The sequence below is a fragment of the Pelmatolapia mariae genome, linkage group LG23, assembly GCF_036321145.2.
Source record: "Pelmatolapia mariae isolate MD_Pm_ZW linkage group LG23, Pm_UMD_F_2, whole genome shotgun sequence".
NCBI lineage: Eukaryota > Metazoa > Chordata > Actinopteri > Cichliformes > Cichlidae > Pelmatolapia > Pelmatolapia mariae.
Window position 1 is genome coordinate 51,271,751 of NC_086246.1, and position 16,342 is coordinate 51,288,092.

Below are 16,342 nucleotides of genomic sequence, written 5' to 3' on the forward strand. Positions count from 1 at the left end.
AGCGCTACATCAAAAATGGCGGCGTCCTCATCCACAGGACGCGTTTTGACTCTTTGCAAGCAGTTTCAAAATGTCTTTAGGATATCATCAGCGACAAACGCGCGACAGGTCGCTGTTAGTTCGGCCAAACGCCAGACTTCTCTTCTCAGGTAAGAGATCCGTTTAATGCATTCCTCAAAACGGAACAATAATGTGGGTTAACTACGACACATTCAAAGCTGTCGGCCAACAGCTCAGCAGTCACTGTTTGTGCAAAGATGCCAGTGATTGTTTACAGCAAAGTCAAAGAAACAGGTTTTCTTTATTACGCTGAGGTAGAAACTCCGAGTTCCCATGTTGATGTACTCAGTGGACATTTATGGTTTTATGGCTGTGTTTAAGACTGAAGTGAGATTTTGACTGCTGTGATCGTGGGGTCTCCATTATGTCCCATCAACACACAGCTTTTAACTATACATGTGAAAAGTAAGTAACTGCCAGGTCAGTGATGTTTTAGGACAGAAGAGGCTCCAAAGAACTTCAAATGATCCGAATTCTTATTTGACGTTAAAGAGCTTAACACCAAAAATATCTGCCCTGGGATTAAACCAGAAAGTGCTGAAATGTAACACTTAAATTTCAAGCTGGAATTCTCCAAATTCAGTTTTTGTTGTTTGGGGGTTTTTTTAATTGCGGAAAAATAACAAATGCTGAAGCAGGTAAATTATCAGGCTTACTGTGTGCACTTTCTTCATGTTCAACAGGGAGAAGTCTCCCATCGTCCCCCCATCCTGGAGCAATCCTATCAGCTCTCCAGGTCAGTATCGAGCTCTGCACACAACCATCAGCAGGAGAGGACTAGAGGAGTTCTTTGATTCACCTGAGAACTGGGGAGAGGCCAACGTGAAGTCAGGTAAAATATTACAGCACGCAAAGAGAACATTGTCTGCAGGTTTGATTGTAGTTTGAATCAACCTGAATATGTTCATTTTATTTGCATCTGAATGTAGATCAGTGTAAACACCATCTACTAAACACTATTTATCAGCTCAATTTGTTAAAAAGTATAGTAAATACTTAACAAATTGTGTGTGATCAGATGTGTGAGTTTAGAGTGACATGATCATTTTATTATTGCACTAATGAGGTTGTTATAACTTCTTGCACTATTAGGCGCACCGTGGACTGCCAAACAACTGAGAACAAAGAGCAACGAGGACTTGCACAAACTCTGGTGAGCTGTGTGGAAATGAAGCGTCTCAGTGGAAACATTTAGCGGCGTGTAACCCTCTGATTGTGTCTCAGGTACGTCCTGCTGAAAGAAAAGAACATGCTGCTCACACTTGAACAGGAAGCAAAAAGGCAGAGGGTCCAGATGCCAAGTCCAGAAAGACTAAGAAAGGTTCGTCTCATGCTGAGCTGATAGCTGACATGATATGGGTGCCAGTGATTATATGAGGCTTTCTCCCCTCCCAGGTTGAGCGGTCCATGATCAGGCTGGAGACGGTGGTGAAGGAGAGAGAGGGCGCACTGCGTCTGCTGCAAACAGGACAAGAGAAAGGCCGACCAGGAGCCTGGAGGAGGAACATATTTGGATATGTGTACTGGTGAGGGCAGTCTTGCATATCAGACCTACATGGGAAAAAGAAATGCCATACCTTTATCATATGGTGATGGGGAAACGGCCTGTTTGCAGGATATAGTGGGTCCATGTAGTATAAACACATGTGGTCCAAGCTTTGTTACACATATTTCATTCTCAGATTGAGCCTGAAAAATATTATCAGTGTTTTCTTGGATAGAAAAAAAAAAAGAGCATTTACCAAGAAACCAGTTTAAGCTGCTTTCAGCTCTGTGATGTGCTGCTTGATCCTGCTGGAAGCAGTCATCAGAAGATCAGCATATTGTTGTTATAAAGGGATGAAATGATCAACAACTATACTCAGCTAGGCTGTGGCATTTAAATAGCCCCCACACATTATACCACCATCAGCCTGAACTGTTGATCCGAGGCAGGATGGATCCATGATTTCATGTTGTTCATGACCAAATTTGGACTCTATTGTCTGAATGTTGTAGCAGAAATGAAATCTCATCAGACCAAACAATCTTTTTCTTCTGTTGCCCGGTGCTGGTGAGCCCTTGTGAGTTGTAGCCTGTTTCCTGTCTGACAGGAGCAGCACTCCATGCGGTCTGCTGCGGCCCACCTGATCCTAGGTTCGACATATTGCGTGTTCAGAGATGCTCTTCTGTATGCCTTGGTTCTAACGTGTGGTGATTTGAGTTACTGTTTCCTTCCTATTGGCTTGAAACAGCCTATCAGTTCTCCTCTGACACCACCAGGCTATTGTTTGGACAGAGAACTGCCACTCATTGGACAAATTTCCAGCAGTTTTGAACTACTTAGAGCAGCCAATCTGGCACCAACAACCACGTCACGTTCATCTTAACCTTGCCGCAATGCGATTGGCTTAAAGCGCTTCGAGTGCTCAGAGTAGAAAAGCACCACATAAGCACTAGGGGTGCAACGATACACAAAATTCACGGTTCGGTTCGGTTCGATACTTTGGTGTCACGGTTCGATATTTTTTCGATACAAAAAAATGTTCATGCTTTTTTAATTTGTCATTTATTAAAATTATAAATATATATTTTAACTCAAAAGTACAGTTTTTAAATTTAATGTTGCTGAAACGACAAAGTAATAAAAACATAAATATCTCATGGAGAAATCCCTCATCTTTGGAAAAGAGAGTTTATTACAGAGAAATGGCTCTTTCCAAAATAAAAGCTATACTATACGCTTCTTCTGGGGTATACTCTCAGCAGCATATTAAACATATCAGGTCCCCATAAGGAGAATCATGTGCTAACGGCTGTCTAAATGACTCGGGTAAAGTCTGTAGCATGCGTGCTTGTTGTTTTTGTCTGCTTCCACTTGTCTTTGCACTAGGATGATGTCGGAGTAAATGTGCAGTCATATTCATTGTGTTCCCACTAGTGCTGTCAGCGTTAATCTGAAATGACGTTAACGCCACAACACGGCAAATCTCCGTTAACGAGCTACCGCGGATCGCCCCGTGCGTGGAGCTGGACGGTGTCAACACGTTAACGAGCAAACTGCGCTAACGCAGTAGTTCCCACCCATGTAATTGAGCATTGCGTGGCACATCCGACATACTGTTTTACTTTTGTCCATGACGCGCTTACCTTCAGGGTCATACTTCACATGAAGACCAAAATAGTTCCAAAGGCCAGATCTGAATGAGGGTGGGGGAGGTTCAATTTGCCATGTTGCAACGAGCTTAGCTTCTGTCTTGCTAGCTTGCGCTGCGCTCAGTGGATCTGCACTCGACAGTGCAGCCTAGGCGGAGTAGTCTAACGCAGATCCACTGAGCTCTCAACACAGACAGCATCGTCAGAAGAAAAGTTGATAAAATAAATTAAAAATTTTGTATTGTTCGATACACATGCGTACCGAACCGAAAGCACTGTATCGAACGGTTCAATATCGATACGAGTATCGTTGCACCCCTAGTAAGCACCCGTCCATAGTTGTGGTCATGAGCAGCTGAACCGATTCATCCTTGGCAAAGCTAAATTGAGACTTTTATTGGACGCCCTGTAATCTCATTGGTTTATTTCCTCCACAGGTATCGATTCAAAGAGTATGCTATTCCCTGGTACATGAACAGAAGATACAAGCGCAAGAGGTTCTACACACCCAAGTTTGTTGAACCACATATAAGGTAAGACCAGTGTTGCAATATCATGTACATTTTTAAGTACGTGATACTTTTCTTACAAAGGATTTTATTTCCTTTCCCCTTCAGGCTGCGTATTGAGAATTACCTTCGGGAAAGGGCAAGGAATGAAAACTTAAAGAAGAGACGTCTCGCCAAGCTACAGGAGAGGTTCCCCCAGATTAAAGCTCCTGCATCCTGAAATGTGTAGCTCCCAATTTTGGTGTCTTTCCAGGATCTGACTAGTGTGAATCATCAAATAGCCATGGATGGACTGAAACTGTTGTATGACCACCTTTCATGTGATCTCAAAGATAAATTATGTAAGATCGCTCTAAAGTGTGCCGCTCTCTCTGTGTGACCCCGACTCCAGTGTTTTTTACGCTCCTGTATGAAAACCCTCAGAACTGCAGTAACCAGAGGGCTATTGAAACTACAGCACTCAGTTAATCATTTAAAAAAAACAAAAAACTTTATTTGTAAAAGACCACATGAAGCCAATGACAAGCAAGACTGAAAATTAAATACAGATTTGAGTTAATACCAGTAAGCACAGGTAGGAACGGACTGGCCTTTGCCTGTGACGACTTGACCTGCTACATAGGAAGAAAAAAAAAAAAAAAGGTTCATGAACGAGACGATATTCACGTCAAACTAACAGGTTGTTTTTCCAAATACATCCTAATCATCCCAAGTTTACCTTATCAGCATTCTGCACAAATCATTTTGGCTTCTGTACTCTGTCGTTTTGATCAGAAACTTGACTTTTTGATTCAAGGTTCCCACCAACACCTTACAGATAAGGCAACCGGCCGACTTTCAGGGAGCTCTGAGGAGCTGAAATTGCAGATGTTTGTTTTCTACAGCAAATCCCAGACAGGTGTATGGACAAGCTCAGTTTTAAAAACAAGTCATACAAAAATAAAACAGCGAGGTGTTCCTGAGTCTGGGTCAGAGGGGGGAACCATTCATGAAGTTGAGCTTGCGGTGAAAAAGACGATGAGGATCGGGGGTCAAATCAAGGGCACTTCCTGTCCACGCACTGCTTTCCTCCCTCCTCATACTCCTGTTTGGAGATCCACATCTGCTGGAAGGTTCCCTGGAGGACGCAAGAAAAATGTTTAAAAGACTCTAACGGCACTAAAGTGTTTTCAATGTGGTGCAGACATGAAGTCATTTTGCGTGTCCTTACCAGAGATGCCAGGATGGAGCCTCCTATCCAGGCGCTGAACCGGCGCTCCACTGTAGTACTGTTTGCTATCAGCTTCAACCTCATACTCTGCAAAAGCACGCGATTAAAGATCTCTCAAAAAAATGAACAAAATGTAGCAAATTTCAAATGAAAAGACAAACATTGCAGTACATCACTGATAAAAACATATTTAGTGACATGCTGGCTGATACTCACCGGAGGGGTTTTCTGGGAGAGTTCTCTGTTCAGGCGGTCAGTGAAGCCCTGAATGAGCGTGTTTCCACCAGTCACCACCACACTGCCATACAGACCCTTTGATAACAGTCACAGGTCAGTAAATGAGTTTGTAGGGTTTAGGCACAGATATGAAGCACAAAAACTACTCAGATTACATAAAACTCTGTTTCTGAAAAGAAAATCACAGAAAATCCGGTTTAACGAGGTGCTCACAGGCCGGATGTCGATGTCGCACATTCCCACACTTGTTGTCACGACGTGGCCAACTCCTAGCATGGTGTTCCCAGACAGTCCCTAAAAGTGATCAAACAAAAATGTTACATTCAAAAATAAAAACATTTGACCACCTCTATAAACTTTAGAGTAAAAAACTGCTTCAAATTCAGAGCAACATACATTTAGTCACCAGCGCCGTTCATTCATTCGGGACCTGCTGAGTAAAACTCACCTTAGCATTGGAGGGGTCAAACAGCCCCTCTGGGATCTTCAGCCTCTCTGCTCCAAAGTCACAGTTGTAGCCATTGGGCAGCTCATAGTGCACTGTGGGCATCTGGGCAGCAACCCTGATGAACAAAAGAAAAATGGTTTGAGTTTGTTTTTTTTAAACTGAACGCCATCAGGGGGGAAAGTACTGAAATGTATCATATTGATCTATGTGTGAGGAAACATCTCTGGTTCTAATATGACTCTTTTTCTAGTACAGAGTTAAAGTGAATCTGTTAAACTTAAGTATAGGATCAAATCACTCTCACTGTTCATCATATGGAGAGTCTGACACCTGCAGCACTGATGCCTGGAAGTCCTGGATTACACACTGGAAGAAAAAGACACACTTTCATTACCAAACATGTAATTATTATTACTGTGCTGCTGAGTTTGCTGCTTACATTACACATGTAGTTGTGCCAAGAGCGGGTGACTTGAGGTAGTTTCTCCTTTTTCTTCCAGCTGGCTTGGGCTCCCTCCCGCACTGGATCCTGTATGGACAAAGCCCCCCACTGTGGTTAGACTCATCGCCATAAGGGCTTGAACCCAGTAATGTGGCAATGATGTGTAGAAAAGCCATGCCTGGTAAATGTTGAGCAAAGTTAATCATTTAACATTTATCAAATGAAACAATCACTTCCACAGATCGTACCTTCGATGCAATCATGTAGGGAGGGATTATCTCCACATTTAGCTCCTGAAACAGCTCCCTGCACTGCATGCTCATGAAGTCTCCAGCCAGGGGCGACTTGACGATGCCTGTTGAGAGAGAAAGAATAACACGCAACTTCAATGACACGGCAACTTTGTAGGCACACATAACAAAACCATAACTGTATGTCAGACTGTAATGTGACTTCAGTAACACCCCATTTATCATTTTCTACAAAGACTGCACAGTAACAGTGACCCTGAATGGATCACTCACATTCCTGCTGGATTTTGTCCTCAGCATAATTAATAAATCTGGTCTTATTAAATAAAACCTGACTTTGCTTTTCTATTTGTCAGATATTCTGTTCTTCATTTATGTTTAGAAAGACAGTAAACAAAAAAGGCACTATAGAAGCACAGACAGGTAGAATTAGAGTAAGAGAGGCAAGGCTGAGATGGTTCAGACATGTGCAGGAGATGGAGAGTGAACACACAAAGGATGCTGAGGATGGAGCTGCTGGACAGGAAAAACAGAGGATGGCCACAGAAAATGTTTGTGGATGTAGTGAAAGAGGACATGCAGAGTGCTGCTGCGACAGAAAACAATGCTGCTTAGGAAAACGTTAGATGGACACACGATCCGCTGCAGCAATCCCTAAAGGAAGGAGCCCAAAGGAGGAGGAGGGTAAGTACTTGACCAATCAGAAACGTTCACAGTAAATCCTGCTCCCAGTCTCATGATACCTTTGCAAAATAATCTCCCACAGTTCAAAAACATGCATGTTATGTTAACGGTCCATCCATCCATCAGCCCTGCGACAGGCTGCTAACGTGTCCGAGGTGTACCCGCCTCCTGCGCTACGGCAGCTGGGATTGGCTCATCACAGTAAGCTGAGCTCTTCTGGTCAAACTGCAGTCCCTTTACGATTTTATGATGTGAGCCGCACACTTTATTTTTAGCGTATGTTACAATAGCTTCTCACCTTGCTGCAGAACGTAGCCATCGTGCACTGGAATTGCAGTGGTGTGTGTTGCACCACTGTCTAGAACCAGGCCTGTAGACCGCCCGTTGGCAAAGCTTGTATGTTTAAAGTTAAAGAAATATGCGGTTTAAAGTCCACCAGATGGCATGAAATTTCATCAGAGCTGTCTGTGATGATTAACTGAACGCGCTGCTTTAGTGTCCGTCCTGGATGACGTGAAACGGTAAAGGATACGCAGAGAGCACGGCTGACTTGCAAAGGAAGAAGGCAGGAATGTTGTAATGCTCAAACATCAGCTCTGTTAGTTTCTCTCTCTTTGCTCGTGTGTTCCACTGCAAAAACAAAACAGAAGTTAGCCCACTTACAACAAATCACTGTCAGACACACACAGATACCTGCAGATGGAGATGAGGGCCAGGACAGGAAACACTCTTCACTTCACCTGGCGCTGAGCTCAAATAGCTCAGACGTTACCATCAATGTGTGACATATTTATTTTTAAACAGAGCAGCAAATCAAACCGCTTCATTTTTTGAGACTCAAAAAGTTAACTCACCGACGCCTCTGACATGAGCACGGGGTGCAGGCTGGGTTCAGACTTGAAGTGCATCTTGTACGTGTGATCCAGAATAGCCTGGAAACTGTCCCAGTCCTCAACTAGAGGCAGAGTTAAGAGAAAACAAATGAAGGTCCTGGTAACTGCCAAATACCTCTGAAATCTTTATGTCACCGTACCTACATTAAAACATATGACAAAGCAATCACTTGTGCATAGAATAAGGGAGCCAAAACCATTGACATTTCATATGAAGAGCTGCAGCTTTTTGTTAACATTTACTAGTTTAAATGAAAAGACGTGAATATCGATCGTGGCTCAAGAGTTGGCAGTTCGTCCTGTAATCGGAAGGTTGCCGGTTCGAGCCCCGGCTCCGACAGTCTCGGTCGTTGTGTCCTTGGGCAAGACACTTCACCCGTTGCCTACTGGTGGTGGTCAGAGGGCGCAGTGGCGCCAGTGTCCGGCAGCCTCGCCTCTGTCAGTGCGCCCCAGGGTGGCTGTGGCTACAATGTAGCTTGCCATTACCATGTGAATGTGTGGATGACTGAATGTAGTGTAAAGCACTTCGGGGTCCATAGGGACTAAGTAAAGCGCTATACAAATACAGGCCATTTACCATCTACCATAAGCAAATAACAGCAACGTTGTCATGGTAAGGGGCTTTGCAGTCTCTGTGGATACAGACCTCAAAAAGCCCCTTCATCAACATTATCATGTGTGTTGGGTCAGATGGTGGAGAAATTGGAGCAATTATAATTTTTTTTAGATAATAATTTGAGCACCAGGCACCATTTTTCCAGGTTAGCCCTCTAAGGGAGACTCTGGTCCCACTGTGCTCTTCTGCTGCAATTAAGATTTGTGTCACACTCGTCTCTAAATAGCCTGAGAAACTCCAGTGGACCAGATTCTGATGAGCATCAGCGGCTAGGTCAGTGCACTGGGGCACTTGCCATCGCTAATACTTTGGGTAAATGCTTTAAAAAGTGTCAACACCATCCGTGGACTGCAATCACTTAATACTTTAACTGGCAAAAGCCATTTATTATCTGTGAATCAAGCCACTACAAACAAACATGGCCATTACAATTTTTAGTTATCCAACAGTCCAAAACCCAAATATAGAAGCAAACTGCTGCGATGTTAGAACCTGAGTTAAATGAATTATATGAAAAAAACAGTAACTTTATGTCACTTCTGATACTAATAAATGTAAATCTGAAAACTAAGTAAAGGGCATTTAGGGCAAATGAATAATTGTTTCACCCAAAGAACAATCAAAAGATCAGTCGATGACGTGAACAACCATAAAGTGCAAATATCTGAAATTTCTAAAAAAGGAAAGAAAACTGTTCAGCTGACCAGAACATAAAAACGAACCTCTAAAGCTTAGTCCGCTCCAGCATACAAACACCATCGCAGAAGAGCCAAATCACCAGTTTAGTCTTTTTTAAACCAGTTTAGTTCATTTACGGCCCTGCTGCTCACTGGGGAACCAGACCAGCAGCAGCAGTAACAGCCCTGGTTGGTGACCGTTAAACTGAAATCCAAAGTTTTTCAAAATAAGCCCAAACACACTTTGGGTTTTTCAGCATATGCCCAGTTATGACACAGACACTGCAGTAAACCACAGATTGCAGAGGGCTTGGCTTCCATCAGGAGAGCACTGCACAGCACAGCTGATGCTGAGGAGCTGCCTCGAGCTTCAAATAATCTCATTAATATTCATGATGAGCTCCAGTCATATATATATACGTCAGCCAGGGTTTGACGAGCTCGCCAATGAAGTCGTTGTCAGACCAAAACAGACTAATTATGGATTTGGATCAAGCAGGCCAGATTATACACATTCACTGCTGAGTTTGCATCAGAGATCAAAACCTGCTCCGTGTTTTCCAACAGCTCTTCTTCCCATTCATTTAAATCCTTTTTTAGAAAAGATCAAGGCCAGTCTTTTATGTGCAGGTGAAAAAAGTCATATTCTCCAAACACTTGGACTAAACGCTTACTCATGCCATTCTTGAGCGGAGACATGACCTCCATGTTCTCTCTGGGTACCCTCAGCTGATTGGTATCGATATAGTAGGTGGTGCCGCTCTGCTTGCCCTTGTCACCATCAGTCTCCATGGGTGTGCTGCCATCCTCTCGGTCAAGAGTCACACCTATTACTGTGGGAAAGTCCGCCTGAGATGGGACAAAAAAACAAAACAGACCAAATTAGAGGTTAAGGCTGTTTCCAAGAGCCTGATTTTGGACCAGCAGACATTCACAAAAACTGCTTTCACAAAGTTAGTCATCCTCCTTTGCAGTGAGTGAATGAATTGACATTTTTGTGAAACACTGAGGTGCCATAATGCGATGCAATCCCTCCTGAATTATGAAGACAAACAGTTGGGAAATTTTCAAAAGTACCTGATTTGAATCTGGCCGGTTTTGACCAGTTTATTATGCAAAAACTGTATTTACAGTGTGTAGCTAAATGCTGAGAGGACTTTCAGGAGAAGAGGGTTATGTCAAAAGCAGAAAGAAAAAACATCTTTTAAATGGTAAAAATCTGTGCTTGCATATAATCTGCTGATAGGCGATTAGTGTCCATCTGTAATGTCTTACATTTATTCACACAAGATTCATTTTATCCCTCAGGACTTGCACGTAAACCAGAGGAAACGGAAAAAGGAAGTATTCTGGAATAATCTGAACTCAATTTATGCCTCCTGCCTCCAAGGTGACTCCAACCCTGATTTCTCATCATTGCCGTTCCCCCAGAGGGATGTTGAAGATGCACAGAGGAAGAAAAGACACGTTGTTAATAAGGTCATTCGAGTGATCCACTTACCTTGGGACAGTCTTCTCCTGCGTAGCCAGCTCTTACAGAATAAGAGCCGATGTCGAACACCAATGCTCCCACCTCATCTGCAGAAATAAGGGAAGGGCTGTGATTGAACATTTTTCGAATGAAGTTATGCACAAAATATGGGGGAACATTTTATTCGTGTAATTTGTACACAATGCGGACAAAAGTATTGGGCTACACATCTTAATCTTTGAGTTCATGCAGTTTCACTGCCACAGGTTTATAACATCAGCACCCAGCCATGCAGCCTTCACAAAATCTGTAAAAAAAAAAAAAACCCATGGGTCTCTGTAAAGAACTTATTGAATTCAAATGTGGCGATTCAACAACAGTTCATGACATTTCTTCCCTCGTAGATATTCAGTAAGTCAACTGCAAGTGGTTTTACTGCAAACTAGCAGAGCAGGGTTGGTAAGTGCTGAGGTGCACACTGCATAAAAGTCACCAAAGCTTTACTGACTCAACAACTGAAGAGCTCCAAACCTCCTCTTAGATTAACATCAGCACAAACACTGTGCTTCATGGGTTCCACAGCCAAGCTGCACTCGTAGGCGTAATGTGTAGGTCCAGTATTTTTTTTCCATATAGTGTGTGTGTGTGTGTGTGTGTGTGTCTGTGTGTGTATATAGCACATCTTATACTTTATAAGATTCAATTCAGCAGTTTCAGTTTGGGCACTAAAATGAAAAACCATATTCTTTGGACTGGAAATGTTTATTTTCTATTATTATAGAGTAGAAAATAAGCATTCCCAGTCCTCACCATCACACAGAGATTTAAACTGATATATGTGCTACTTAAACCGAAAAACATCACATTAAAGATTTGTCAGAAAGAACTAAACTGGCCATTCCAGCACTTAATAAATTACATTATGTCAAGAAATACATGTTTCAACTGCTGCTTTTTATTAGAGGTAGGAATCGCCTGACAAACCCACGATACAATATTTTCACAATATTTCACTCACGATATGATATTATTGTGATTTTTAACAGTTTGTAAGATGCTGCTATCAGTCTGTGATTGAATGGGGTCACGCTGTTTACATACCATATGCTTCTGAGAATACAGGTACCAACAGAACTTTATATTTAACTATTACACTTGCACGCAGTAACCTTCCTGTTCCATAGCAATTATAACAAGAATACAACTGGCAGCCTGTTGAGTCGAGTCCCTTCGAGCTGTGTTCACTGATAAAGCCCTATTCCAACTGATGGAAACATGGTAGGACTTATTCTGCATTTATAAATTAGACAGCAAATTATTTGAGATGTTCAACAATCTCTCCCAGAGTGATTGCAGTCAATGCACATCAGACTGCAACTGTTTGCAGAAAGGTTGCCACCAACAAGGTGAGATGCGCCTCCTTATTACTTATATTTTAATTTATTTAATAAAAAATTGATATTTAGTGTCACTGGATCGATACAATATCCCCATGCAAAACATCGCAATACTATGCTGTATCAATCTTAAATAATCATTAACCTCCTAAGACCCGAACTCTTCCACGGCATGAATTTTTGATTTCTCTTTGATATTTGGGCTGATTGGGATCCAGTGAATGTAAAAACAAAGAATTACCTGATTTTTTTTTTTTACCTGATTTTTTGTTTCTAAGAAAAATGAGAGCCACATATGAGGATATTCGTTTACAATTTCGATAGAACAGTAGCAGCATAATGTCCTCATAAGTGGATATCAGGCCCTTGTAGAGCAAAATTGAGTATTTTGGTCTATATTAACCCAAAATGTGATGTCCACATATGTGGACGCCAGGTCCTAAGAGGTTAAATAAATTGAAGCTATCTATAAAGTGAGGTATCAAATACAAATTATATTGCTTATATGTGTATACGCGTGCATGTGCGTTGTTTGTTGTTGCTTCTGTTCTTTTCTCCTCCCTCACCCAGGCAGCTGTCCCCACCTGTATGAAGACTGCCACCATCATCCCAGTCAGTTCTGCTGTGACAGGTCTAAATGACTATCAGCCAGTAGCCGTCACGCCGATCGTCACGAAATGCTTTGAGAGGCTGATTATGGCCCACATCAAAGCCACCATCAGAGTCACTTCAGACCCACACCAGTACGCCTACTGGAAGAATCGATCCACAGAAGATGCCATCTCTTATGTGGTTCACACCACCCTCACCCACCTCGAGCAGAAGAATTCCTATGTCCGTTTGCTCTTCGTGGACTTCTCATCCGCTTTCAATACAATGATCCCGCAGACACTTGTTGACAAATTACTGACCGTGGGACTGAGCTCCTCTCTTTGTATCTGGGTCTTGGACTTCCTGACCAACAGACCGCAGTCTGTGAGGATCCACAACGTCTCCTCATCTTCCAGAGTCCTCAGCACTGGCTCCCCTCAGGGCTGTGTGCTAAGTCCCCTCCTGTTCACACTGCTTACATATGACTGCTCACCCAACCATCCAGGCTGTCATATTATAAAGTTTGCGGACGACACAGCTGTGGTTGGTTGCATCACAAACAATGATGAGACCGGCTACAGGAAGGAGGTGGAACATTTGGAGGACTGGTGCAGGAAAAACAATCTCTGCTTAAATGAGAAGAAGACGAAGGAGATGATTGTGAATTTCAGGAGGGGAAGACACACACACACACCCCTGCACGTTGGAGGATCTGCAGTCGAAGTAGTACCCAGCTACAAGTACCTGGGTACGTACCTGGATAGCAACCTCACCTGGAAAAACACTTCCAGCCTGATCAGGAAGGCTCACCAGAGCCTCTACTTCCTGAGGAGGTTGAAGCGTGCGGGAATGGAGAGCTCAGTCCTCATCTCCTTCTACAGATGTGCGGTGGAGTGTTCTGTGCTCGGGCATCAACGTGTGGCACAGAAACTGCACTGTGGCAGAGAGGAAAGCTCTACAGAGGGTGGTGAAGGTGCACAGAGAGTTGGAGGCAGCCTCCCAACCGTCACAGACATATACAGGTCCTTCTCAAAAAATTAGCATATTGTGATAAAGTTCAATATTTCCTGTAATGTACTGATAAACATTAGACTTTCATATATTTTAGATTCATTACACACAACTGAAGTAGTTCAAGCCTTTCATTGTTTTAATATTGATGATTTTGGCATACATAACTCATGAAAACCCAAAATTCCTATCTCAAAAAATTAGCATATTTCATCCGACCAATAACAGAAAAGTGTTTTTAATACAAAAAAAGTCAACCTTCAAATAATTATGTTCAGTTATGCACTCAATACTTGGTCGAGAATCCTTTTGCAGAAATGACTGCTTCAATGCGGCGTGGCATGGAGGCAATCAGCCTGTGGCACTGCTGAGGTGTTATGGAGGCCCAGGATGCTTCGATAGCGGCCTTAAGCTCATCCAGAGTGTTGGGTCTTGCGTCTCTCAACTTTCTCTTCACAATATCCCACAGATTCTCTATGGGGTTTAGGTCAGGAGAGTTGGCAGGCCAATTGAGCACAGTAATACCATGGTCAGTAAACCATTTACCAGTGGTTTTGGCACTGTGAGCAGGTGCCAGGTCGTGCTGAAAAATGAAATCTTCATCTCCATGAAGCTTTTCAGCAGATGGAAGCATGAAGTGCTCCAAAATCTCCTGATAGCTAGCTGCATTGACCCTGCCCTTGATAAAACACAGTGGACCAACACCAGCAGCTGACATGGCACCCCAGACCATCACTGTGGGTACTTGACACTGGACTTCAGGCATTTTGGCATTTCCCTCTCCCCAGTCTTCCTCCAGACTCTGGCACGTTGATTTCTGAATGACATGCAAAAGTTGCTTTCATCCGAAAAAAGTACTTTGGGCCACTGAGCAACAGTCCAGTGCTGCTTCTCTGTAGCCCAGGTCAGGCGCTTCTGCCGCTGTTTCTGGTTCAAAAGTGGCTTGACCTGGGGAATGCGGCACCTGTAGCCCATTTCCTGCACACGCCTGTACACGGTGGCTCTGGATGTTTCTACTCCAGACTCAGTCCACTTCTTCCGCAGGTCCCCCAAGGTCTGGAATCGGTTCTTCTCCACAATCTTCCTCAGGGTCCGGTCACCTCTTCTCGTTGTGCAGCGTTTTCTGCCACACTTTTTCCTTCCCACAGACTTCCCACTGAGGTGCCTTGATACAGCACTCTGGGAACAGCCTATTCGTTCAGAAATTTCTTTCTGTGTCTTACCCTCTTGCTTGAGGGCGTCAATGATGGCCTTCTGGACAGCAGTCAGGTCGGCAGTCTTACCCATGATTGCGGTTTTGAGTAATGAACCAGGCTGGGAGTTTTTAAAAGCCTCAGGAATCTTTTGCAGGTGTTTAGAGTTAATTCGTTGATTCAGATGATTAGGTTAATAGCTCGTTTAGAGAACCTTTTCATGATATGCTAATTTTTTGAGACAGGAATTTTGGGTTTTCATGAGTTATGTATACCAAAATCATCAATATTAAAACAATGAAAGGCTTGAACTACTTCAGTTGTGTGTAATGAATCTAAAGTATATGAAATTCTAATGTTTATCAGTACATTACAGGAAATAATGAACTTTATCACAATATGCTAATTTTTTGAGAAGGACCTGTACACCTCCAGATGCAGGAAGAGGGCCACCTGTATCATGAAGGACCCCACTCACCCAGCACACACACTCTTTGTCCTGCTCCCCTCAGGCAGGAGGCTGAGGAGCATTAAATTCAAAACCAGCAGACTGAGAAACAGCTTCATTCCAGAAGCTGTGAGACTTCTCCGTGCATAATGGACAAGACCTGTTATTGTAGCACCTTAACCACTACTGACACTTATTGACACTGTCACTTTAGCAGCAAAGGGCATGATGACCAGCACTGATAAAGTATTTATTTACACCTATATTTATAGCCACACTCTATACTGGTACTCAGGTTGTTGCACTCTACTTATAATATTATTTATTGTATTGTCTTATTAGCTCCTTGAATCCTTTCTAAGCTACTTACTATAAGCAGCATGCGTCACTGATACTAATGTAAAGGTCTATTCGGTACCTACACGTTTATAACAACTGACACCAGCTACCCGGAGCAACTATGAAGTTATTCTCTGTAAAACACAGGAACGACAGTATGGGTCATCAGTATGTCTTTGCAGGGTCTTTGTATTGGGTTTATTGCGATGAGAGCCTCGGTATCGTCATAACTACCGTTATTTTTACCGTTACATAACATAAACGGTATTTGTTCGTGAGCTCGGCAAGCCCATTTCATTCATTTCCTTGCTAGCTAGACGACACCGGCTGAGTGACTTGTATAACACTTTAAGTCTGCACGACTAAGCACCTGTGATGTCTACATATTTGAACAGCCCTAAACGTATGACAATTAAAATAGACACAAGACTATATCGCTGCCCAACTACGAAGCAGAACTTTAGCATAGCTAGCATAACGAGCTAACTAGCTACAAAGCTGGCTAGCTCCAACCAGGGACAACGTGGACGACAGTTGTGTATAAAATCAGCATATTATCATACTCACCACCTCCGTACACTCCGCCACTCATCCTCTAAGTTATAACGACAGTAACTTTAACAATATATGTTATTACAGGAGAAACACAACCACAAAGCGATTAATCACAACAAAGGAAATCTGCTAGCATGCATCAGTCCAACAAAGCGGGCTCCACAGTGCTTCGAGA

General features: G+C 42.9%; 2 protein-coding genes across 3 annotated transcripts; one reads left to right on the forward strand and one right to left on the reverse strand.

Annotated features, from left to right (window-relative positions):
- The first annotated feature begins 8 nt into the window (after nt 1-8).
- mrpl47 (mitochondrial ribosomal protein L47) lies at nt 9-4,091 on the forward strand. Its single transcript, XM_063465789.1, has 7 exons — nt 9-149; nt 744-892; nt 1,153-1,213; nt 1,285-1,381; nt 1,456-1,586; nt 3,633-3,728; nt 3,813-4,091. The coding sequence occupies exons 1-7, from the start codon at nt 16-18 to the stop codon at nt 3,922-3,924; spliced, it is 780 nt and encodes a 259-aa protein (XP_063321859.1). The 5' UTR covers nt 9-15; the 3' UTR covers nt 3,925-4,091.
- An 81-nt stretch (nt 4,092-4,172) lies between these two features.
- On the reverse strand, nt 4,173-16,328 carry actl6a (actin-like 6A). Of its 2 annotated transcripts, none has more exons than XM_063465787.1 (14): nt 16,180-16,328; nt 10,664-10,940; nt 9,837-10,011; nt 7,831-7,931; nt 7,509-7,606; nt 7,275-7,369; nt 6,290-6,396; nt 6,039-6,128; nt 5,904-5,965; nt 5,600-5,714; nt 5,365-5,445; nt 5,131-5,226; nt 4,915-5,001; nt 4,173-4,821 (listed from the first exon to the last, which is right to left on the reverse strand). In XM_063465787.1, the coding sequence occupies exons 2-14, from the start codon at nt 10,772-10,774 to the stop codon at nt 4,741-4,743; spliced, it is 1,299 nt and encodes a 432-aa protein (XP_063321857.1). In that variant the 5' UTR covers nt 10,775-10,940; nt 16,180-16,328; the 3' UTR covers nt 4,173-4,740. The 2 variants fall into 2 exon arrangements, with proteins under 2 accessions (XP_063321857.1, XP_063321858.1); XM_063465788.1 differs by having other exon boundaries at nt 10,664-10,740; nt 16,180-16,327.
- Between the last annotated feature and the right edge of the window lie 14 nt (nt 16,329-16,342).